Source organism: Pyxicephalus adspersus, chromosome 4, assembly GCF_032062135.1.
Source record: "Pyxicephalus adspersus chromosome 4, UCB_Pads_2.0, whole genome shotgun sequence".
In the NCBI taxonomy this organism is placed as follows: domain Eukaryota; kingdom Metazoa; phylum Chordata; class Amphibia; order Anura; family Pyxicephalidae; genus Pyxicephalus; species Pyxicephalus adspersus.
Window position 1 is genome coordinate 68,323,273 of NC_092861.1, and position 26,853 is coordinate 68,350,125.

General features: G+C 37.9%; 1 protein-coding gene across 2 annotated transcripts in view; it reads right to left on the reverse strand.

Moving 5' to 3' along the window:
- Nucleotides 1-1,287: 1,287 nt before the first annotated feature.
- SLC17A5 (solute carrier family 17 member 5) overlaps nt 1,288-26,853 on the reverse strand; it is a 26,429-nt gene continuing 863 nt past the window's right edge. For both annotated transcript variants that reach the window (XM_072408521.1, XM_072408522.1), the window contains exons 2-11: nt 17,603-17,799; nt 15,683-15,916; nt 14,401-14,488; nt 13,256-13,342; nt 13,039-13,157; nt 8,102-8,260; nt 6,943-7,075; nt 4,100-4,247; nt 3,826-3,916; nt 1,288-2,353 (exon numbers count right to left, since the gene is read on the reverse strand). In XM_072408521.1, coding sequence (XP_072264622.1) covers nt 2,204-2,353; nt 3,826-3,916; nt 4,100-4,247; nt 6,943-7,075; nt 8,102-8,260; nt 13,039-13,157; nt 13,256-13,342; nt 14,401-14,488; nt 15,683-15,916; nt 17,603-17,799 — 1,406 coding nt within the window. In that variant the 3' untranslated portion in view covers nt 1,288-2,203. The remainder of the gene's footprint in view (nt 2,354-3,825; nt 3,917-4,099; nt 4,248-6,942; nt 7,076-8,101; nt 8,261-13,038; nt 13,158-13,255; nt 13,343-14,400; nt 14,489-15,682; nt 15,917-17,602; nt 17,800-26,853) is intronic.

Below are 26,853 nucleotides of genomic sequence, written 5' to 3' on the forward strand. Positions count from 1 at the left end.
TGGGCAGCAACCAGAAAGAATTAAATAATTTTCTATATAAACCTATGGAAAATCCCGTTTCGGGTAGCAAATGTGATTCCGGAACTAATTATCTTCGTTAGCCAAGGTATTACTTTATTCCAATATCAGTTCAGCTGAAAGTTAGCCAACATTCCTTCGACTCCCCTCTACATTTCTGGTTTAACCCCCCTGGCGGTCTAATTCTGTCCAACTTTCCATGCAAAAAGCGACAATTTTTTTGCATGAAAATTTATTTTACATTGTAGACGATAATTCTTAGGCATAACTCCAAAAATATGTGCAGCAGTTAATAAATTTAATTTATTAATAAACTTAAGTGGCATATTATATAATACATATATATATATATATATATATATATATATATATATATATATATATATATATATATATATATATATTATTATATGAAGATTTCTTTGTATTGGACTCAATACAGCTATTTTGTATTGAATCCAATACAAAATGATTTAAATTTCCCACCGCTCTGCCCACACGAACCGGTGCCTGCACTGACGTCACGGGAAACCCCATAGATCTCAGCTCCTTAGTCACGCCTGGAGATCGGGGGGAGAATATGTGTGCCCAGGACCTGCGGGGACCAAAAGGACGACAACGGAACAAGGTAAGTGAGGATTTTCTCAGCTTAAAGTGACCCCGAGTGTGACTCGAGATTTCCGCTAGGGAGGTCAAGTGTATATTAAAACAATATACTCGTTATGCCACCTAGTGGCCAATTGGCAAAGGTGCACAGCAGTCACAATATAAAAAGCCAAATATTTTAATAAATATATGGGCAAATTCAGGAAAAATTGGCAGTGGAATAATTTATAAATTAACTACATAATGTTTCTAGTTATATACATGGTTTGTGTGTGTGTGTGTGTCCTATACTTAATATTTATTCTGGAACAATACAGGTAGTCCCCGGGTTACATACGAGATAGGGACTGAAGGTTGAAAAAAAAAACTTTATGGAACCTAGACATTCATTACCTTCTGGAGCAAGCTTTGTTTGATATGCAAAAAGAAACAATTGCAAAGTTTGTCTTGGTCCTTAAAGAGTTACAAAAGGTTGCAGAACAGCAAAAGACTTCTTCTGCAAGTCGCAACTATTTTCACATATTTGATAGGCTGAATAGGATATACAAATTAATATATGGATGTAGTTGAAAGTGTACATTTATTCCTTCCAAGTATTTACCATATAAAACAAAAGACTTTTTTTGCCAAGGTTTGGCACACAACAATGTCCACAAATATGTGTCGAGCTTTAAAATGGCATTTTAATACATGAATAACAGAATTTCATGATATCAGGTTACTTAGTTGTATAATTAAAGGCCATATTCATTTTTTCATATACAACAAACTGCAGATAACACATATATTCCCTATTCTCCACAGAACAATAAATCATTCCACAATCTGGAAACTTACAGGATGGATTGCAATGTTAAAGTCTAAGGCACTTAAGAAACGAGAAGTCTGACACATCTGAGACTGCTGTACTTTGTGACAGGAAACTGCACATTAATTTCCTGTATATCCCAAATCAACATATTTACATACAAATACATCAAAATGCTGAAAAAGACACAAAAACAGAGGAATGCTAAAGTCCAGCAGAAGTGCTGAAATAACACATATTCCCTATATCATAAGTGTTTTCCACACCTTTCAATGAGACCAAGACTTCCTGAGATGGCTGAATTGCACATAGGTTTTATTAAAGGGAATGCATAGTATTTTCAATGTTTTTCTAAAAAATGTAGGAGAGATATTCCCAATATCATCACATATTATGTAATTATGAAGCCCCCTGCATTGTTGTGGTATACATTGCTTTATCTTTACTGGTCCCTCTTACAATTCCGATGTAAGAGTCAGCAGACTCATTGAAAACATGCTCCTTGTGAGGCCAAAATTGTCTCTCAATGGTATCTACATAAACCAATGGGAGAGGACTCTAGGAGATCAGCTACGAATCTGTACATGTAATTCAGTAACATTAATATGAAAACAAAAAATGACATCATGGTCAAAATATGCACCCACTGAAAATACACTATGCAATCCCTTTAGTGATACAAGATGAAAATAAAAATATTAAACAATATTTCATGGTATAAAGTACTAATGCTATGAATGTCATTTCAAGGCATCTGGTGTATGTAAAGTGTCAGTGCTTGTTTAGGCTTCCCTGGGCTTTATTTGTCCTCACAGCCCAGTCTTGTACTGTACCACTGGCGAAGGCTGCAAAAAACAGAGCTCCAAATAGGTTTATGGCAGCAGCAATGTAGAAGACGAGCTGCCACTGTTCAACAGTATTCTGTAGAGGAAAAAAAATGATTATAATACAATACCAATGCTGACCACAAAGTTCTGGCACAAACTTTCAGGCAATTTCAAGCAGCCTAAATCACAAAAACAGCAAAATGGGTGAAGGCAACCTACCAACAACACCCTGACATATGAAGGTCAATAGAAACTGTTGGTTGTATTGGTTTTGCCATGTAGTGCAGGTTATGGAAAGTTAAAAAGACACTGTTTTTTCAGACTTTTTCTGTCCTGGAATAGATGATACTGTGTCATAGCCATAAGCTTCTGTAAAAGTCACCCTTCCCTTTTCTCCTACCCAGATTAAACAGATAATTGAACTAAAATAAGATGGTTTTCTTAGAGCAGTCAGATGAAACAGTGTCATCAGAAACCTCTAAAATGGGCTCTGGCCAAATGCTTTGAAGTCTCCCTATTGTCTCTAGCAGTGGTGTGTGTTCACATGCTGTAATGTACTGTCTGATCTATATTAATATATTTAATCAACAGGCTTCCCTAGGCACACCAACATAAAAAAAAGTTTTTATTTAAGCTCCTACACTTGAGTCATATCAATATTATATTGGAAATAGTACTAGAATGAACTACTGTTTGCTTTATATGAATAACAAGAAAGTACAACAGACATTTGATTCTTAAGGAAGAACCTTATGTCCCAATACTAGTACACCCTACCCCTAAAGTTCTTTGGTTAGGTTACCCATAAATATCCATAGGTGAAAAGGAGAGGAAAACATAGAAAAATGTAGCACATCATGTTGAATATTGGTGCTGCTAACCTCATTGCCCTAGTACTACAAGTTCAAGATGGCAAATGTAGCCTTGTGTGAGTTGTTACAGCATCTAATGGTAGACAAACTGTAAAACTGTAAGGCCCTACAAGAAAAGTAGTTAATAAATCCTATAAAAGCCTCTTCAATAAATATTTACTTTCTAAGGAGTACCACATACCAGTCTGTACTACCATGTCCAAGGAAATAAAAAACAAAAAAACAAAAAAAAACCTGGGCACTAGGCATTAAAAACAGGTAGTTGCAAAAGCCTGTATAAGCCTTTTTAAACACTTCCCATTCAAGTCTATGGAGGCGGCAGAGGTAGCAAACCACACCCTGGAGGCTGCACTGAGCACCCAGAAGACCGCATGAAAATGGTGCCATCTCCTGCCACCTGTCCAATGAAGGATAATGAACAGACCTAATTGATTCAATGTTAATTGTTTTTGCAGTAAAACCACTCAGCACTTAAAAATACTTTAGGTCTTAAAAAGCCCTAAATGTGGCAAAACAAACAAGAACACACAGATGAATACCAAAATGTAGGGAATTGCACAAATCATGTGATGAGGTTACAGCCTATAACTGGAAAAAAAAATCTTTACGTATAAACAGGTTCATGGGACAGAGATCCATGCAGTGACTGCACAATAAACAAGGTATCTACATAATATTTACCAATTACACTTACATCATGAGTTAAACTTTTGGCAATGACTGGCCCAACCATGCCAGGGATTGTGGCAAATGAGTTTGTAATTCCAAGTAGCAGTCCTGCAAAACTGTAACACACAACATAAATTAGGCAAATTAGTTACAGCCAGATCATACAATACCAGCTGATATTTCATACTGTAAGCCATGCATAAAAAGCTCAAACATTATCTATATTCTGTAGATTACTCACACAACAGCAAGTTATGAAAGTAAATGATAAACTATTACAATGGCTAGATTACACTTACGAAGGTGCAATGTCCAGGTGATTTATATTGTATCCTGCAATACTTAATCCACCGAGTGAGGTTGATAGTGTAAGAAATACCACTGCCAGGGTGTAATTACAACCAGTGTAACCAGCTGCTAATAGAAACGCTGCAGGTCCAATCATTCCTTAAAAGCAAGAACCCAAAAAATTTTTTTATAAACACGTCTATACGGTACATAAACAAGAAAAAAGTGTGTGAAATAATGACAATCCTAACAAATTCCAATTCCTGGATGATGCTAAATTATAAAGTAAACACAATTTGTTTTTTATACACAGTTATAGCTAAATAAACCAAATCCCTCTTCCTAGACATTGCAGCACAGTGGGAGAGTTTCACAATCATTACTGTCAATCCAGAAACAGGACTTGACAGGATTAGACATGACCAGGTGTCAATTGACAAGTTACATTTTGTTTTGTAAGAGACCACAGTTCTGCTTGAGTGTGTAGATGAAAGAATAAGAAGAATACACACGAAAGAGTAGAACTTTTCAATGTGAAATGGCTACAAATCATAACTCATAGCACAATTCTGGTATACCGGACATGACCATTTCTTTTTATATTGTAAATTTGTATGGTGTTATGTATCTCCTATGGCTAGAAATGTTGTACACATTCAGATTGATTTTGCTTTACCTCCCTGCAGTATAAATAAATACCATGCAAAATAGTTTAATGTTTTCTCGGTGTAAGCTGTACTGTCAGCCAACATGATTTAATTGACTGGTTGGGCACAGATATCAGCCAGGTCCAAGGTGTCTGAGCCAGGTAAATGTGAAATATTAGATATTGTGCATTTTTGTATTCAGCCAGCAGCACTGTCTTTAGGCTTCTTTTGACTTTTACTAGATCTCTCCAATTTTACAAAGCCTGGTATTTAATATAATCACAGCAACATTTGTACACAGCACATAAGTCAAAATGATGATTTATCTCCATAGAATGGCTTATTTGATCGACTGACATTATGCCTTAAAGGCCATAGATAATGATATGCTCATTAGGTCATCCATAGCAAATTGAAAATCCTTTTCAAGTATACCAAATATATGTGGAAACCCATATATAGTGGAAGTGTTTCATCTGTAAGAGATGCTCACTTTAAAGCAGAACTAATCCTTTCTGTATATTCCTACTCTGCTCCATTGCAGTTGGTTGCAGTATTGTTTTTTTCTGGGCTCCTGATCATTAGCTGTGAATAAAATAAACTCTAAATAAAGTAAAAATGTTTTCCTGTATTTTGCTTTAAACACCTACTTTCCCCACTGTGGTGTGGAGTACACACGAATTACAGTTAGGCCCATAAATATTTGGACAGAGACAACTTTTTTAAATTTTGGTTCTGTACATTACCGCAATTAATTTTAAATGTAATAACTCACATGCAGTTAAATTTCAGCTTTAATTCAGTGGGTTGAACAAAAAGCATAAAAAAAAATTTGGAGAACTAAAGCCATTTTTTTTTTTTTTTTTTAAACACTATCACTTTATTTCAGGGGCTCAAAAGTAATTGGACAATTGACACAAAGACCTGGATGTCCACGGAAGACAACAGTGGTGGATTGGTGGATGATCGCTGAATCATTTCCATGGTGAAGAGAAACCCCTTCACAACAGCCAACCAAGTGAAGAACACTCTCCAGGAGGTAGGCGTATCGATATCCAAGTCTACCATAAAGAGAAGACTGCATGAATGTAAATACAGAGGGTGCACTGCAAGGTGCAAGCCACTCATAAGCCTCAAGAATAGAAAGGCTAGATTGGACTTTGCCGAAAAAAATCTAAAAAAGCCAGCACAGTTCTGGAAAAACATTCTTTGGACAGATGAAACCAAGATCAACCAGAATGATGGCAAGAAAAAAGTATGGAGAAGGCGTGGAACAGCTCATGATCCAAAGCATACCACATCATCTGTAAAACATGGCGGAGGCAGTGTGATGGCTTGGATGTGCATGGCTGCCAGTGGCACTGGGACACTAGTGTTTATCCATGATGTGACACAGGACAGAAGCCATAAGCCACAAGACATACTGTCTGCTCAAATCCAGCTAAATGCAGTCACATTGATTGGAAGGCGTTTCATAATACAGATGGACAATGACCCAAAACATACAGCCAAAGCAACCCAGGAGTTTATTAAAGCAAAGAAGTGGAATATTCTTAAATGGCTAAGTCAGTCACCTGATCTGAACCCAATTGAGCATGCATTTCACTTGTTGAAGACTAAACTTCGGACAGAAAGGCCCACAAACATACAGCAAAGTAAAAGCTGCTGCAGTAAAGACCTGGCAGGGCATTAAAAAGGAGGAAACCCAGCGTCTGGTGATGTCCATGAGTTCAAGACTACAGGCTGTCATTGGCAGCAAAGGGTTTTCAACCAAGTATTAGAAATGAACATTTTATTTTCAGCTTTTTAATTTGTCCAATTACATTTGAGGCCCTGAAATGAAGGTATTGTGTAAAAAAAGGCTTTAGTTCCTTTTTATGCAATCTTTTTGTTCAACCTACTGAATTAAAGCTGAAAGTCTGCAGTTCAAATGCATCTGAGTTGTTTCATTTAAAATTAATTGTGGTAATGAACCAAATTTAGAAAAAAAAGTTGTCTCTGTCCAAATATTTATGGACCTAACTGTATATCAAATTATTCAGCTGATCTTATGGGTACATAGCTTTAGCTATGAAGACACTGTGGAATAAACCTAGTGTCATGTCAAAGCCCATGTAGGAGACTCACGTCAAGGTGACTGTATTGCGCCCTAAAGGTAAGGCCCAGAAAGGCAGTGTAGGCAGAAATACACTAAATATTTCTCTTACCTAGTGAATTAAAAATTTTGCGAACTGCTACAGTTGAAAAGTTCAACCTCTCCCTCATGAAGTCTGCAATATGACCAGTTGTGACCATACAAAGCCAACATCCAAAGTAAGGAAGTGCTGAGAGGAATCCATTCTGTAAAAAGATATTTGTACCATAGTTTAAGATAGAAATGTAAAAATAAAACCAATGTCTTTCATATGTCACAATGCACTAATGTGGTAGCAATACTGGCATTAGGGCATCATAAGCATCCATTTAGTTCCTGTCTTCATTTACATGTAAATAGCGCTAGTTGTACTGGTCTATCTTATTGTAAATACACAGTATTAAGTAGGTGCTCTAGCAATCTTCACATAAAGACACAGTAGTAAAAAATAGACTTGGCCAGTTAAAATGCTAGTAAAAGACCTTCAAGTCACACAAATTGGACTTAATCTCTTATCCAAACCTCTGAAATACCAAAAAGTGAAGACATTTATCCAGTAAACAGATATCAATATAAGTGATATTCCCCACTTTTTATTGCCCTGGATACATTTTTAATAACCCCCTTCAAAATCATACGCACAAACCACTCATTTAAACTAAACTAAATTATGCACAGGCAGAACAGATGCTGGACTGACCTGAATATTCATGACTAAAATTGTACGTGGGATATACGATAACCAAGGATCTTTTAAATGGAATCAGATATCAGCTGCTGTATAAAAAATGTTGTATACCTGAACACTTTGCGTATGAACAACACTGCTTAGTTGTCAGTAATTTGGTTACCTGAGAATATCTGTTCATAAATAATAAAGGTTTTAAAAAATGTATTCCAACAAAATGGTAATGCAAGTGAACTACAATCATGAGCAAGTGAGAATACATCTGTGTGGAAAGCGGAGTTTGTGATTTAGACCTTCAAATGAGTCAAAGAAGAGGTTACAGATGTTTAAAGTAAGGTCCCATTTTGTGGGTTGGTGTATTTAATGCATAGTTGCTATACTTTCCGGAATTTCTCATGTCCGTTTAGGAGTATGGGTATAAGATTTTTACTATATGAAAATGTTCTTGAACCTACTGGAAACTTCCTGGAAGACCAGAGTAGGGATTTTCTAAGAGAGTTTAGGAAAAAATTGTAATTCTAACAAAATATTAAACCTAACTTACTTCCTGTGCATTAAATCGCAGGATCTCCTTCATATATGTAGGTAATAAAGTGAGCAAAGTATAAAAGGTCCAGTTATAAGAAAAGTGGGCAACAACAATAGCCCACAGGGGTAGGGATTTCAGCATTGCACAGACAGGAACATCTTTCCCTTTTGAAAGCTGAAAAAAAAAAAAAACAGGGAGGAATTAATACAAGCAAAAACTATGTGTATATGTGCAGTGCAAATATTGTGCATTTTTTTAAGCTGAACAATGCTGTTCAGATCCTTCACTAAAAGGTAACAGGTAGAAAGACAGAAACAATCAATTTGAACAAAATCTGTATATTTTGATGCTGGAATATTTACATGATCACACTCTTGGTTAGCACTACATTACTCATTTCTTTCCTTAACATTGCATCCTGGCTATTCTAATACAGTGGCTGATGAGTTTTTACCAACTTTCCTATCATCTCCAGAGTGATGACATGTACTATAATAATAGTGTGGAGTATGTGGTATGGCACTGGGGCTTGAATAACTTCTCACCCACTAGAATAATGAGTAAGATCCCCCATGATGTCAGATCATATTTACCTTAAAGAACAGAAAAGAAGAATAATTCATTTACATATATAACACAGTATTGGGGTGCCTTGATTCAAAATTTTTAAATTAGTTCTGCTTTTAATGACACTTAAAATTACAATCATACTGTTACAATACTAAAATTACAAATAGAATATAGGTGTTTGCTTTGTCAGTTTTGCTCAATGTAGAACAGTAAGACTAACAATTATCACAGTGTAACGTGAGTAATGTGACATCATATTTCTAAATTCAGATTATGGACAATGCTCCAAATAGGCTGATTTTACAGCAGGGATCTGCAGGAAGAGAAACAGCGGGGAAAAATATTGTGTGCCAAGTCTGCAAGAGGTTAAAAATGCCTTTCAGACCAACTTGCATTTAAAACAGTGTTTAAAAGGTTAACTGGATGTAATTTCAAGAACAAAAAGTGTGGCAATTTACTTAAATCCTACATCAAATTTTAGGTACATTATAGGTTAAAGAAGTCACTTTATTTTACAGGACAAACAGGCTATATATATATATATATATATATATATATATATATATACACACACACACATACATATACATACACATACACACATTATAGTCTTTGTTGACTATATGAGCACACCAGTCAATGTACATTTCTATTATACATTTTAGGAAAACAGGAAGCTTTACTGTAAATACATTGACAGATAAAGCAGGAAGACATCAGATCTGGGAGCAAATGCTTTAAAGGTGTGATAATACAGATTCAGAAATTAATATTAGTATTATTAATAAAGAGTATTTATACAGCACCAACATATTACACAGCGCTGTACATTAATAAGTGTGAAATGTAAACAATTTAAAGGTAAAATACATTTGGAGTTCTGTTTTTACAGAAATTGTTTATTATGCCCATGTCACTATGTTTACTATTTCCTGTCAGCAACATTGAAAGGTTCTTAAATCCATTGTTACTATTCTGCCCGCAGATCCTCTGTATTGAAAAACTGCAGCATCCCCTGGCACCGACACTGTGGCTGTGCTCAGCTGAAGGGACTATATGCTCAGCCAATAAGTAGAGTGGTTCCTGGATTCAATTCTGTCCTGTTATTGACTGATAGCCCCACCTAAAACACCCCAGTTCCAGACTCTGGTTGCTGTCTGCAACTTGCCTAGTGATAACCAGCTTGACTTTTTGGAAACTTTTTGGACCTTGGCTTGACTTTGACCTCACGCCCTGGACTCGCTACTTATCTGCTGCTTGCCCTGACCTTGGGTCATCCTGACTGCTATTGTCTGCCGCACACCAAGACCACAGACTGCCTGGACCTCGATCTCACCTCTGCACTTAGCCCTAGCCTGTCCTTTTGCTCGCTTGTTGTCTGCCCCTACACCAAAGCCATTCGATCCTGCTGGTTGCTGGTAGGAAGAGCCTGGGGGCCACCACCTGCTAATGTTCTGATGCAAAGTAGCACGGTGATCACTAGGGCCACCTTCCCATTACCCCCCTGTGGGGTAGCTCTGGTGAAAACCAGACTTTAGACTCTGTGCCTCAGGTAAGCCAATGTTACCTGCCTGGGGGTATAGTCCTAACATCAATTTAGTGTTTTATCCTTTGTGAGCATGTTCTATTTCCCACTCTGCTCTCCCCCTCAGAAGAGCAGCTCTTCCTATCTCCGCTACTGCATTTTTCTTGCAAATATGCAGACTTACCTTTTTGGATTCCTAATCGACTCAAAGAAGAATAGGGTGACTAAAGTGGCAGGAGGGGGAAGGCGACAAAATATGCAATACTGTGACATTTAGGGCTCCATGTATAAATTACTCCACCAGTCAATTATTCTCAAATTCGAAGACCGGTAGAATCTCTCTACACTTATCATTTGCGTTCCTAATAAAGCAATGACTTGTTCTGCCATCTAGTGGTCAATCAAATGTGCACATCTGTCACAAATGAAATCAAACGAATATGAAATAAAACAAATATTATGAGAGAATTGACAGGGGAAAAATTTATAAATTGAGTCATTAGTGAACAACCTTTCCCCTTCCCTCCCCCTTTCTTTCCTTTGTTCCCTTGTCTTAATGTTGTTAATGTAATATGTAGTATAATAGGTTTATAGGTCTTGTTTAGATCATTGGTAATTACAGCCATGTTACTTTTGTACAAATTTGAAATGTAAAAATAGTAGGGAAGGTATGTGATAACCCTAATACAATATATTGTAAAGAAAAAGGATGAATTCTTATTTATATTACGTTTAGAGGAATAATACTGAATTATCATGTAATTAAATATAATTATTATCTAAAGGATGAAATAAAGGCTTCTCTCCTCTCTCCATAAATCACAGATAGATATTACACTAATTTCAATATGACTTGGATAAATAATCACGTTACAGGGTTTTTTCCCTTCTCACAAGGACACTATTCAAACATGGTAAGTGTTTGAACAGATATGTTGTTACGGGGAGAAGGGAATAGAAATCTTTTCTCTCCTCATATTATGATGACCACACCATTTTTTTTTTTAGATATGATAATAGTTGAACACTAATATAGATATTTGTCACTGGGGAATATATGAGGTGATATGGGGAGTTAGTTGGCAATATGGTGAAGAATCAATCAAGGGTATAAAGAAAAAAGGTTAACTGCTTAAGGAGGACAAAATACTGTTATGAAAAAAAAAGATAGATATTAAGCAGTAATTCGAAATGAGAAATAGAATTCATGGGGTTCAGTTGGTTAAGATAAATACAATTACAGAGACTAGAAGATTGTATTGTACGAGAGGGTGCTGAAAGGTTTCTAGCTTTGTCCCCTTCCAGATGAAATAGAAAAATGAGTGTGGGGGCATATGACAGCGTAATATTTTTGTATGTAACTGTGCAAATATCAAGTCTTCGCGATTCCTAAAACTGTTTATTTTAGTGAGAAGCTGTGATGGAAGAGGCACAAGCAAGTTTCACGTCTTTGTGCCTCGACAAACACTGGGGGAGAAGTGACCTTCCCACAGCACTGTCAAAACCTGCATATCTCGTTTCAAGACCGGGGATTTCACCGATGAAGATGAGCCCCGCAGTGGGCGCCCCCCAACCTTAACTGACCCGAAAAACCTGCAATGCTGTTCATGAGCTGATTATTGAGGACCGGCGAATATCTGCAAAAAAGATAGCCCAGATACTTGACATCTCACAGCAGCGTGTTGGGTTTGTTATCACCACTAACCTAGACATGCACAAGCTTTCAGTGAAGTGGGTGATGAAACGTTTGAACAGTGATCAGAAGAAGGAACAAGTTGAAGCATCCAAGCCGTTTTGGCCCATTTTGAAGCTGCACAGGACTTTTTGGCTAGGTCAGTGACTGAGGATGAAACCTGGCTCCACATCTTTGATCCTGAAACCAATGAACAGGAATGATGCCACAGCGGGTCCCCAAGGCCGAAGAAAATCCTAACCCAGAAATCACCCATATATAAGTCATGGCTTCCGTTTTCTGGGACAAAGGCGGTATTCTGTTGGTGGACTACCTACCTCAGGGCTCCAGTATTACCAGACAGTATTATGCTAACCTCCTGGACCAGCTGAAGGAGGCAAAATAAGACGAAACGCCGTGGAAAGTTGACCAAAGAGATCCTTTTTTTGCAGGACAATGCACCTGCGCACACGTCCAAGGTTGTGGCTGCCAAATTGAACACCCTGTGTTTCCAATTGGTCCACCATCCCCCCTACTCACCTGACCTGGCCCCTTCAGACTATTATCTGTTCCCGAATTTGAAGAAACACCTGAAGGAGCAACGTTTTGAGGACATTTCTGACATCAAAGATGCTGCTGAGAGATGATTTGCGGCCCAACCAAAGGACTTTTATTTGAACGGTCTAGAAAAGCTGCAACTACGCTGTACCAAGTGCATCAGACTCCGGGGGGAATATGTTGAATAAATGTGTTATTTCATGGCTCTCTTCTTTCTGGGCAAAGCCAGGAACTTCTCAGCACCCCCTATTGCTGTATTGTTGTTATTATTATTCATTTGATGTACATTCATAGATTAAGTATGACGGAGTCGTTTTTATTTGGCATGTTTGATGTGTTTCATGTGTACAATTAAAATGACAATTAATAAAGAGATTCAAACAGAACAACCTTTAGGGCCCATTACCATCTTCAAGATGTGCAAAGATTGGGATGTGGAAGAAAAGAAGGGGGAAGATGGTGGTGCCTGTGACAGAATGGAGACAGGCAAGTATCCCCAGGGTTTAGATCCACTATAATACATATCTAAACAAACCTTAGTTTGAGTACCATTCCACCTGTATATCACATTTACACTGGTAAAATTATTTTAGGTTGTATGCAACCTCGTGCATATCTGCTACTTACTTCATTTTTGAGTGAAGACAAGATATATTCTCTCTCAGTTTCTGAGATTGTGCGATGTGTCTCTGGGTTATCACTAACTAGCAGGTGCCACAGTATAAACCAAAAAACACCAAGTGAACCTGCAATAAAAAAAGTTCCAAACATAAAAAATAGTATCATTTTAGTAATTTATTTTAAAATACAAATTGCCAGCATATACAAAACACACACTACTTACCAAATATATAGAACACATAAACCCAGTCTAGATAGAAACAGATCAACCCAGAGAGGGGAAGAGAAACAACTGTGCCAAGCTGTGCCCCTGGATGACAAAGGTCAGATATCAGATATAATACAATGCTAGATTAGTTGTACATTATCAAACAGTTTAATACATATTTGTGTTTATTTAGAGTTAAAAAAAGAGCTAAGATATTTAATCCTAAATACATCTGCATACACAGCTTTCTCACACTGTCCATGCAAATTCCCACAAATAACCATTAATTCTGCTAGTGAACTCCACCATATGCATTTTTTTGCTATAGTGCGGCAATGATGCGGCACTGCTTTTGATATTGAAGAATAGTTGCCAGTCATGTAGGCGGCATCTACTTGCAGTACAGTGTGTTATAGGGATTGTGGAGATCAGTATTGTCAATGCAGGTTGACAAGCCTGTAAGCATTTGGCCATGCCTAGTACTGTCCACTTCTTTCTGAATTGGCAGAACTGTGGATGCTGATAGAAACCCTCCCACTGTGATTGGCAGTATCTGGGAAGGGGAGCAGGTGAGAAACATGAAGGAGCATTCCGTTCAGTCAGGGAAAGTTAGGGAAGTTTTTGGTTTTGAGGTTTGTGCATCACATGACTGGTTTTGGTAGTAGTTCAGGTTGTAATATATCATGGACATATTATGCAGCACTTTAAAAACTCTATAGTCCTGTTATTTTCTCTCAAAAGAGTATATTACAATAAAGTCAAGGTCCACATTGGCAGATAAAATAAAAACTGACTTGTATGCTTCTACACACCAATGACCTACCGGGAACTCCTCCATTTCATTGTGGATTGTGGGGGTTACCTTGACATGAATATAGCACCATAGGAGTTTCTTGGAGGTATTACATTTTATTAAACACATATCAGAATACAATACTTTATTATGGTGGTTGATGCAAAATCTTGCAGTATGATGTTGGCTATTGTAACAGGATGTTACCCTAAAACACAAAATATAACCCAGTATCTCATGAAAATGAAGTCATCTGACCCATTTATTTTCTTTTAAAAACACATTTTACCCACTTCCCCAAATTGAATAACCTCTTGCATTTTATGTTTTAACTTAAAACTTTTAATTTTAATCTTATTATACTGACCTGCATAGGAAAGACTTAACAATCTGCTGCGCTCAAGAGGTGGAGCCCAGGAGGACCACATGGCATGCATGGCTGGGAAAGTCACACCCTGTGCAGACATTGAATTGGATCAATCGATCACAAATACACATTTCAACACACTGTTTTACAATAAGAAATTTGTATAATTTTCATCAGATTTTGTTCTACTTTCTACAAATGACAAATGGGCCCAATTCAATGGGCTGATAATCATAACAATTCTGGAAAAAATAGGCAACCAGTACTCCATTCAAGTTAATGGAGCTTCGGATTACCACTAGAGGTAATATGGTACCTCTCTGCTCCTATAAGCCTGATTACCAAGAAACCAAATCTGTTTATTACCTATTATAAAAAATATAGGTTTCTAAAGTGGAGAGCAAACAAACTCTGTTCTCAAACTTTTATAAATAGGCTTCTTTAAAACAACCCCCTTATCTCTAATGTAACCTGCAGTGTTCTCCACTTTCAAACATCCTACACACTGCCTATCATCATTTTTTAAAAGAAACACCCACAATGTCTATGGGAACCTAATACTACCTTAAAATGGCCATAAAATTAAAAATAAAAGTGTCGATAGAAAAAAAAAAAAATCCACTTTAAAAAAAAAATAAAAAATAAAAATGGGCCTTGAAAATTACTAGATAGATAATTTCTAGCAGTAACCACCCCCCCCCCAAAAAAAAAAAAAATGTAACTATTCCTTTACACAATATTAGTGCTGGGTGGAAACCCACTGTAGTAGACCACACATCAGCTACAGACATTCAGGAAAATTGTTGTGTGTTTGTGCCCCCATTCCTGGATTAACACAAGAGTTTATCCCTCCTATTTCTTAGGTTTTACCCCAGCTTTAGGATGTTTATTTCTAAATTCTTACCTACAGCTCCCCCTGCTGGTAATATCAGATACCGAGTTACACTCACAATTTTTCCAGTGGAGTAGTTGTTCGAAAGGTTCCAATCTCTTAAACTAGTTATACAAACATTCATACAAACATGTACCTGTCCACTCTTAGGTATTGATTCAATATAGAGATCAGCATTAATTCCCAATTATTCCAATATAAACCTAAACATTTCAGAAAGCTACATTTTTGCAATGCTCACAAAAGTAGGAAACACTCTCTGTCTTTTAAATAAAAGATGCAATTCACTCTACTCAATGGTTGTAGTGAACATGTCATTTTTATTTATCCTTCAACTCACAAAAGATGCCAAATAACTAAAAAAATCATTCCGATAATAAAATCAATTACCTCTCCCAGTCCTTCAAGTGCTCGAACTGCTATAAGGTAACCTGCTCCCAAATCTGCTGCCAATGGTGTTAAAAGAGTAAATACCGCAGTGCCCAAAACGCCAAATCCCAACAGCAGCTTGCCACCAACTTTACCAGCTATGTATCCACCAGGGATCTGAGTAATGATGTAGCCATAGAAGAAAGAGCCCAGTATCCAGCCTTGGGTATCTGCATTCCAGTCATACTTCTTGCCCTTAAGGGAGATAACGTATATAAAGAATAGACAAATTATCCACAAATGGTGTATTGTACAGGCTTCCCCTTTCATACACTATTCAAGGGTTTAGCATCCATTCAATACAATGGTTTAAAGCAGTGGTCGACAACTTTTTTGGACCCACGGACCACCAAATTTACCGGCTCCGGAGAGCACATACGTAAGGAGCTGGATGTCACTCAAAGGGGAAGAAATGTCCCCCTTAGTGACGTTGTGATGCCAGAACCCGCCTACTCCCCCATAGCAGGTCACAACCCGCCCACCACCCTGAGCCTGTGATCCATACAGGGGACAGAGTCTGAGGATCTGGCCCGTGCGGCCACCCCAGCTGGGTCGTTTTCCTGACCTTACTAGGGGGCACATCGGCCTGAGCCGCAGACCACCAACAGTTTCTTGCGTAGACCACCGGTTGACCACCACTGCTTTAAAGTATATGGGAACCCAGGAATGAACTTCTCTTATAAGCACTCTTTTAATTTGGTAAATATACCTATAAAAAAGCTAGTTTTATAGCTTTTTACCAGGTGCAGAGAAATACCCACTGACCCTCCCAGAAATCCAGTGGTTCTGTGCATTCTGCAGTCTTAACCTAAACAGGAGGTATATTAGGACTTCCCCTTATGCTATGGAGAAGAGTGTAGGGGGGAGGTGTTCTGGTGTCCTAAAAGCATGACTTCCTGTCCTAAGATGACAGTATTGGTTCTCTACATATAGTACAGTAAGTGTTGTCACTCATGAAATTAAGTGATTACAGGATCACCAGGTAAATAGAAAAAAAACTGCTGTAACATCAAAGATGCTATGCAAATGGTGACTTTTCATGCAGGTAGTGGAGGGTGCCTGCTATGTGGATACAAAGCTATTTTGCTTAGTGTGGCCCATTGATACGTCTGATTTACTAACAAAACAACAATGAACAAATGCAGCAACTCACAAGATATTTATACATGAAGTTTATTTTATTATTTACTAAACTGGAATGGGTATGGCAGCACTTTCACTTAGTATAATGATATTACATAAGACTAGGAAAAATCATTTGATGTGACACTTCATGAAAGAAAGGTTAAATGATTAGTTATAATAGGATATGTCATTATAACGTCATCAGGATGTTGCTCAGGCTTTGAAGCCACTTCAGATGTCATTATTGCTTTACTAAGTCCCTTCTTCCAAAAAGCTGACCAGGCAGATAAAGAAACACACCAAAACCCTGACATTAAATAATTATATTAAAGGTTTAGGTGCCTGCATCTCTCTTAATAAATATCATTCCGTAAACACCAGCACAGCAACCATCGCCTTAGGGATGACCTGATCAACGAGTCTCGGCTCCCTCATTTAATTGTCTGGCTGAGGTGAGTCCCAAAGTTAAACTACAGAGCAGTATTTAGGGAGTAGAGTATAATATGACTGTGATAAGACTAACTGGGTGAACTGAATTATAAATCACATGTATGTATTTCAATTGGCACTTTATGGTTTTCCTAAGTTAAGCTTTATTATCACATAAATGATAATATAAATGTTCAGCTTTTTCAGCATCAGTCCTAACCTAACTAGAAGGGCAATTGTTATCTAAGCCTGCCATACTTAAACCTACTATGTACTAATGAATGCTGCAGAAAAACTTGTTGCCCTATACAGGTCTTTTAAGCTTACCGTAGAGTTCTGAAGCACAATTGGGCGAGTTGAATGGTCAGGACAGACATTGGCACTCCTATTTTCTTGTTCGTGAGACGTTGAATTGATCATGTCCACCAACGCCACACTCAAATTCACCCGCAGTGCATACACCATAAAGAATCCAAGTAATGCCAGCACTGCCAGGTTGTAACGAGCAGAGCAACACACAGGCACTGAAACACAGAAAGACATCTTTTATATCCTGGGAAGAGAAACACACTGAACGGTATTAATACACTACACAAGACAGTGACATTCCCTCCTCTGTCAATCCTGACCTTTTTGTTGTGTTTACTTAATATACCGATTGCTTTTTGTTTGCATAGAGCTCTCCACTCCTGCCTGTAGCAACACAGATGTAGCCAACACTTCGTCACAGCACAAGAGCACGATTAGCATGAGCATGATTACCAATTGTTTTAAACAAGCTATTTTTTGTATCACTTACTACAGTAAGCCAGCCTTTTTAAGATTCATTTACCCAAACAGTTTAGGTGTATTGTATTTTGATAAGGAAGAACTCCAGTTATTTATATATTTTGCAGTAAAGCTTTTGTAAATTGTAATGTAGGGGTGAGAACTTTGGCTCTCACTAAGCACTGAATGCATGTCCCCTTACTCAGTACTTGGCCAATCACAGAAAGCCTTGCATTTGGTAAATACTTTGCAAAACGTTTTGTTCTGTGTCCAAATGTATACAGAACAGAGATTGATACCTTAGGACCAGGTGCATAAATTAGGCCAACCTAAATAGTGCCAAGCCTTGAATCAAATACATTAAATTGGAGGTATTAGGGGGAGAAAAGAAGGCTTCTTTTGAAAGGCACGGAAATAATCAGTAAAAATATACATTTTATTAAAGATTACTTAAACATTCAAATTTTTTAGACAAAGAAGACAATGCATATTGACAGACAATATGACTATTAGGTAGTTGCTTGAGAAAAGTGAAATGATTGGGTAATGGAGGGGGGTTTTAAGAGTTCAAGATGGTCATTTGTAGGAAAAACAGGGTGTCCTGTCCGCAGCAAGTCAGCACGAAATGCGAAATTCTGTGACTGGCAAAGAGAAAGGTGCAGAGGTGTGCAAATGGCATGGCCAGCCCTGTTCCACAGTTTCTTATGCCAGAGCTGATTACTTCTTCCAGTAGGATCCTGGTGTCTAAAGTTGGGTAGCAGTTTTAAAACAAACAAAAGTAATTTAACCCCTAATATCAGTCACCTATTATCTCCTACAGAACAGAACACACTACAACAGGAAAGGCCACCACCAAGAGCCAAACAATGTTTGCAGCTGTGCACATTTACTAAAAATGCTAAACAGAAAAGGAGCAAAGATGATCCCCACTTCCTCACGGTCCAGCCATTGGCTGGGTTGAATCCTACAACAGACTGAATTGCTCTGCCAAACTATAGCCTGCAGAGGAGCCCTAACAAAAGGACCTTTGGAACTTTGCAGTCTGGCAGGGGTATATTTATAACAAGACTGACTGAACAGAAATAAAATATATTAGCATACAAAAATTGTACACATATGTCTAGGTAATAAGTAGTCTGATTGAAGTTCAGCTGTAATTAAGATATGTAACCCAATGTATTGTGTAATATTTCCTGATGTGTATATTCCAGATGTGTACTGTAATGATTTGCTGTAGATCTGGCACATAAAGTATTAGAATAGACTTTGGAAGGGAGTTCAAATTATAAAGTGACTTGACAAGTTTAATACATTAAATCTCATCTAACTCCAAAATTGAACAAAGCAAATTCTTTAAGAAATCAGGTTTAGTGTAAAACTTAAAATTCAAACTTCCATTGTCAGACACAGCCCTGACTTCTTGTGACTGAGCTTCCTGTAACAGATTGTGGACAGACATTTGCTTACCACTCATTCCAGTGACTACAAGTTCTGATTTTCATCATGATTTTCCAGCACACTTGCATTACAGTAGTCTGGCATCTACTGTGCCATCTACTTTAGATGTTACATGCTACATCTGATTGACTCTCCTACCAGCTGACTTAATAGATTAGACAAAATGCAGTGTGACAGTAACCCCCCCCCAACAAAACATATTCTGTCAACTGTTTGCATTCAGCTGACTGCTATTTGAATTTATCTTGTTCAAGTTTGGGCTTAGATGGATTTTAAAGAGAGAAAATGCTAAAGCATTGTAAATATATACTCAGACAGACTGACATGTTCACACAAACACATACTCAACAGAACAATACATGTGCACATACATAAAAAAGACATAAGACAGAGAGGGCATCATCAATGGCTAACATCCAAGGTGCTCATACGGACACTCAGCTCACAAAAATAAAGGGCAATGTATTGGCTTGGTAATGACAGAGCGCTACCCAGCCAATGTACTATTCTACAGTAGTATTCTCTTGTTAGAGAATCTAGGCCTAGTCCACCAATGGCATTGTTTGAGGTGAATGTGCATTAATTCCTACTCTGTGTCATTATCACAGGAATGTGCATTAATTCCTATCCGGGTGTCATTATCAATGATCGGCAGCCCAGCACATCCATGTGTGTTCTGTGCATTACCATGTAAATGACCTTTAAAGGTGGTCTGTATCTTTAAGAATGTTCCATCATCTGTTTGTGAAATGTATAAAGGAAATTCATCACTGTATATTCTAAATAAACTCAAATGAGATGACCTGTAATAAGCAGTTAAAATAGGTCCCATAAGTTAATAAATATATTTATATTGCTGGGTACAAACATTTTGATGGTGATCTCAGCAGCTCTAGTAGGTGCAGATGACCCTAGTTCTCCCCTTCTCTCCCCAACCAGCAGCTACATGACATTTTATTTACTGAGGTGATGGGAAGGATGGAGGACCATGGACAGCAAAGACAGTAATAGGAAACTCCCAGGGGAGGAGAGGGCTATACTAAGGGACTGCCCAATTGAACATTCTATCAAACTCAAATAGGAACAATGCAAATGAATATGACATATTCATTCAAAAACACATCAATATATTAAACTAACACACACACAAAAAAACATTTACTAGTCTGCGCCCATTAAATCCCAGTAAAACTACACTCATAAAAGCTATATGACTACCATACTATCTGCCATTTGCCACTTAATACCGATATTTTCCTAGCCACTAAACATTGCCTAACCTGTTAACCTCCATATGTGCAAGCCAGCATAAAAGTCACACAGATCAGCCTATAATTAGTACATACCATACCAGCCACGTAACCACATATTACTATACCAGCCCATGCCCACACGATGTACTAAGTTGGTGAAATCATCAGCCGTTGTTGCTGGTAAAAAGAGATGGTCTGCACTGGATTGTTTTTGCTCTGCCTTGTGACAGGTAACCATAATATAATTATAGTGGGCTGGAAAAACTAGAGAACAGGAACAGCATACTAAATTAGATAGAATGAAAAACCAGATTTGCTTGCTAACAAAATGACCCATCCTGGTTTACGTATTTTGCAATATGATCATTTGGAGCCAGTTTAGATACTGAACAAGGATAACAATTTTTGGCCAGTTTAGATATAATCGCATCATTACAGGCTAAACCATATACAGAGTACAATGTGCTTTTAGATACCTAGATGCTTGTGTACCAGCAGGCTTTCTACTATATGTAGGTAAGGAAATTACACCTAAATCTTTATTACCAAATAAACATTTTCCATGATTATCGATCAATATATATTTCTTCAATATTTTATTTTACTTTACATGTTTTATTCAAGTATATGTAAAGCCCAAAACTTCTGGTTTTAGAAAGACTGGTAAACAATTAGAACCTTGTTCTGATTTTTACTGTAATTCCGAGCTGTAGGAATCCGTATTTTTCTGTTCAGGTAACAATGGTTTCACCAGACCTGACTAGAACCCTGTCACCATTTTAAAGCTGAATACAAAAGTCCAGAGTCCTTTGCATTACTCCTAAAAATAACGAATAAGATACCCACAAAAAAAAGACAATATTGTGGCCCTTTAGAAACTGTATAGAACATTTATAGAGTTTAATCAATAGAATCCTTAATCTGAAGTGCTTAACAATCAGCAGAATAAAACAGTCACCAGAGGATTACCCCCACATTCTACAAGTCAGAGAAGTAGGAACTGTGACTTTTATGGAATCATAACCCAATGAATAGTTGTTTCACCGGTGTAACTTCCGGCTGGGCTAATATGCAATCTGACATTCATACTTAATTTAGACCTGAACAATCTATTACAAAAAGTGTGAGCCTGGGTCTTATTTCCAGTGGAGTGTATTTGTTATCTTTTTGGTGGTTGGGGTACTCTGTGAATCCTCGAGCACTTTAGGTTACATTTTTTATTGATAGAACACTTCTTAAATTATAACTTTTTTTTTTATTTCTGTATGTGTCCCTGCTGCAGACTTTCCATCTTATCCTGCCTGGTTATACTGTTGGTATTATGACATTAAGTGAGGGTAAATCTTTCTAAAAGAGCCACACAGAGCATTAGAACCTCTGCTGGGCTTTTACAGATCTCACTTTATCCAACCCAAACAAGATGTGGCTAGAAAAACACTTTACAGTAAATCTCAACTAAGCCACTGCATATATGGAGAAGGTTAAACATAAAACCTAATTCTGCCCATGACACACAAGCCAATGACATCTCCACAGAACATCTGACAGTTTTCTAATGCAATTAGGAACACACGCATGAGCTGACTCATTCATGAGATATACTTATTGGTGGGCAGCGAGAATCTCGGTTATATCAGTAATTCAGTATGGTGCATGCACAGTACCCTTAATTTAATTATGTTTCAGGTAAGGAATATATATGTCTAACATTATATCTAATGCATAATATATACCTGCAACTCATTTTGTTTGAAAAAAAAAAGAAAAGAAAAAGATAACTGACAAATATGGGTTATGATGATTTTTTGCTTCCATTTGGCTAAACATTTTAGTAAATAAAACGACCAGGGGTGTAAAACAAAAGGAGAAATACTCACCTCTTACCTAGCACACATAATTCCTTGTTCTTCTAGGCAGTAACTTTGAGTGAAGGGCATCATGGATAATCATTCTCAAGGAGAGTTGAAACTTGTAACAGCATTTATTCAATACTTAGAAGTTGCAGAAATAAATGCATCTGAAGTTAACACATTATTTCCTGTTAAAACTTATAACAGGAAATAATTTAAAAGTTATTTGTTTTGCATTTACAAAGACCACTGTATGTCTGGAATATTGATGTGATGCAATATTTAGTTGGAAACTTATTTTGTTTTTGTTAAAAAAACAAAAAAGTCCCTGTTATCTGGTTTTTGTATAAAGTGTACATTTATATAAGTTAAACTCTTTGACTGTTGAAATTTTTGCTGTTATGTAACTATCTCAATTTACCCCCCAAATATGTTGTAAAAAACCCCTTTGAAAAACCAACATGTTTTAAATACAAGAAGTAACAAGGGGGGTCCTTTATATACCGTTGCTAGTCTGCAGAAATAATGCTTTTTGGGTTGTGGGAGAACCCTTAATTTAGTTTACATTTCACAGACCCTGCAGAAGTCTTTGGCTAGCTTTCAAGCGTACCGAAAATCAGAAATTTACTTTACATAAAAGGGCGGACAACCATTTTATGCAAGGTAAAAATTCTTTTTTTTTTTTTAAAGGTGCAGCACCCCCTTCCTAATTCTTGATCGCCTAGAAAATAGAGAATGAATGGGAGCACAAAGCCTCCTGGGATACCTACGTCACGCATGCCGGAAGGCTCTTCGGTGCACCTTCTGTGCATGCCTGAGCATCTCGCGCATGAGAAGGAGCCTTTTCCTGCAAAGAGAAAAATTTGCCGATCTCACACATGTGCAGCGAGATTGGCAAGTTTTTTTCCAACCTAAGTCACCCGATCTCGCGCCTGGGTCGGGTGACGCAGGTAGAAGAACCAGGAAGAAGACGAGAAGATGGCGGCGCCTAGAGCGCCGGCTTGGGAACAGATGCCGGGATGACGAGGGACCTGATGCAAGAAACCTCCGGATGGATCAGACTGCTCTGCGGGATTGAAGGTAAGTATTTTTTTTTCAGGCACTTTTCAATTTAGTTTCTCTTTAGGCATAAAACTCTACTTGCTAGATCACTAAAGATCTCCATGTGCCAAATGAAATGCTGTGAAAAAATATTGTTCTTGGGTGTAGGGTAGGGCTGCAGCACAGAGAATGCTTGTTTGCATCTGAGGTGTAAATTAATCTGTTTAAACATTCTGACAGATTTCCCTCCAGTTACTAAATACCGTTTTTTGTTTTTTTTTTTCTACTGCCTAGCAGTCATCTAAAAAACATTGGCAGAAAGTCACCAAAGGGCTTCGATGCAAGAAAATCTGTGAATGCCCATCCCTATAAGTGGGCCCCTAAATCCTAGAGGCAGACAGCACATATGTTTAGTGTGCCCCTGGATGGATATGATTTTTCCCATTACTCTTATGTGGATGTAAAAAGCCAACAGGAAGAAAATGTATTGCATCATAACCAGAATTACAGCAAGTCCTGCAGGAAAACTGGAGCACAATGTTCTCTTGCGTAGGTAAACAGCCCAAGAGAAATATTCACATTCCACAGAGCAGGAAGATGGGTAGAAAGAATATGTTCTCACAGACAAGGATCTATATAAAAATCATCTATATTTACTAAAGGTTTTAACGCATTGGAGGGCATATGGTATGTGTACCTGGCATGAATATGACAGTCAGTGCTGCTGACACCTCCAGAGCCCCCCTGCGGCTGTGTGTATAGTACGTACATCTGTGCTTTGGGGTTTCATAAAAATGCTGGAAAAAAGTTGAACATCAACATGCTATCACCACTTTAATGCTGCACTCCAGGCAAAATTAATATAATATTATTTTTGCATTTTAGATATATTTTATCAATAGGTTCCTTTTTTTTTTAAATAAGCAGTTTGTTACATAGATTATTATAAAAGGTCAGAGTTATATAGTTCTTCTTTCCTAATGTCCTGTTTGTAATTACCTAGCAGTAGCTTTAGTGGCAATGTAATGATGTGTCTGCTGAGAGTCCCAGGCTCATGGGTGATCTCCCAGCCTCTCCGGCCATGTGTTTGTGTACAGAGTAACTGAGCAAACAGAGTGATGTGATATGTCTGCTCACAATGCGGTCCACTTGTAATACAGTATATAGATGAATAAGGAAAGGATGTGATGTTGGTCACCTCAATGTGCCCTCTTCCTAATAGTTGGATACACAGATAACCAAAGATTACTATTAATATTAATAGTTGCATAGTAGGTCAGATTGAAAAAAAGTCCATCAAATTCAACCACTAGGGAAGTAAACATATCCCAGATATAAAACAATATAAACATCATTGATGCAGAGGAAGGCAAAAAAACCCTGGTACAATTTGCTCTATTAGGGGGAAACATTCCTTCCTGATTCCATGAGGCAATTAGATGTTCCCTGGATCAACAGTCACTGTTATAATGATAATATTAATAATATTAATGCCATGGGGGACACAAACATCCTTTGCCACATAAGTAGATGTTTGTGAGAAAAAAATGCTTGTTTCTTATGGTTGGGGTGAAGTAACTGTAGGAAAAAAATGAAAGGATCATGGAGATCAGGTTTAACTTCTGCTGCAAAAAAAATAAAACAAGGATGTTGACATTTATTATTGTTTGTGTAACCTGACTGCATCAGAGTAATAATACGCAAAGTTTTACAAAGCTAGTTCTCTTAATTGGCTTCAATTTCACCTTCAAATCAAATTCAAGCTCCTGTTCTTTGCCTTCAAATCCCTACACAGTTCTTGTCCCTTCGATCCTTATATACACGGCTCCAAGACTTCTCTAGAGCTGCCCCAATTCTCTGGAATGGTCTTCCTCGTTCTATTCGGCTTGCTCTACTTGCTGCTCATTTATAAAAGCACTAAAAACCCATTTCTTCAAACTTGCCCACCCATCTTCTTCTGTCTCCTAAACCCTAACTACTTCCCACCATTACATATCTCCCTCCTATTGTGTGTTACTTCCCCCACCTCCTGGATTGTAAGCTCTTTGGGGAAGGGTTCTCTCCTCCTTCTGTGTCTGTCATTTGCAACCCCCATTTAATGTACTGTGCTGCGTAATATGTTTGGCACTATATGAATTCTGTTTATAATACTAAAATTCCTTATCACACTGCATAACATTTCTCTCTGCCAGCATGTGGTATCATAGCAGGAGATGTTTATGCAACTTTTACTTATCCAGCACTTTGCATCCAAAAGCCCTGGTGCCCAACCCACAAGGCACTGACACTGTGTGGCCCTTGGGTCTACTGCAGAACTCTATTTTATATAATGGATCCTGTTGGGGGATATATCAGATGTGTCCTCACCTCTTCCTGCGTCACTGTCTGTCATTTGCAACCCCTATTTAATGTACAGCGCTGCAAAATATGTTGGCGCTATATAAATCCTGTTTATTATTAATATTAATGTGGCACAAGTCATTATTAACCTCTAGCAGTCCCATGTTACACATCCCTTGGCTCTGTCTGCAACAAGTTATATAGCAAATTTACACTCTCTGACCATCTGCAATCATGCATGTTATGAGATGAAGGGCAGCTCATACACAGTGGGGGACCCTTACATATACACATCCAGCTACAAGATGTAATACCCATTTGTATGGGAGCCATGCCTGGCGGAGGAGGGGCAGCACCTAACATCCTGGAGGAATGCTGGGGGTGAGCTGGAGGCACTGCAACAAAACCCAGTTTCCTGTGTGCCAGCTTAGAGGGGGTAGAAGGGCATTATCCCTGAATGGGTATCCCCTCTCCGATATGTATTATTACATACGCATTCAAATAAAATACACACACAGGTTAGAAGAGCAGATGGTACAAAAAGCACAGGGACATTACAGAACCACATACTAAGATGGGAAAACAAAGATCACCATTGTGACAGATCATCTGTACTGAAATAACCTATATCCCAAACACAGGGACCCATCCTCAGACATTTCATGTGTCTGCCCCCCCTCCTGCTGTCTTGGTGTATAAAGGGGGTGTGTACCCCCCCCATACACACATGTAGTGTACACACAGTGTTGTGTCACATGACTGGACACTTTAACCCCCCCTCCCCCTGCTGTCTTGGTGTATACAGGGGGTGTCTGCCCCCCATACACATATGTAGTGTACACACAGTGTTGTGTCACATGACTGGACA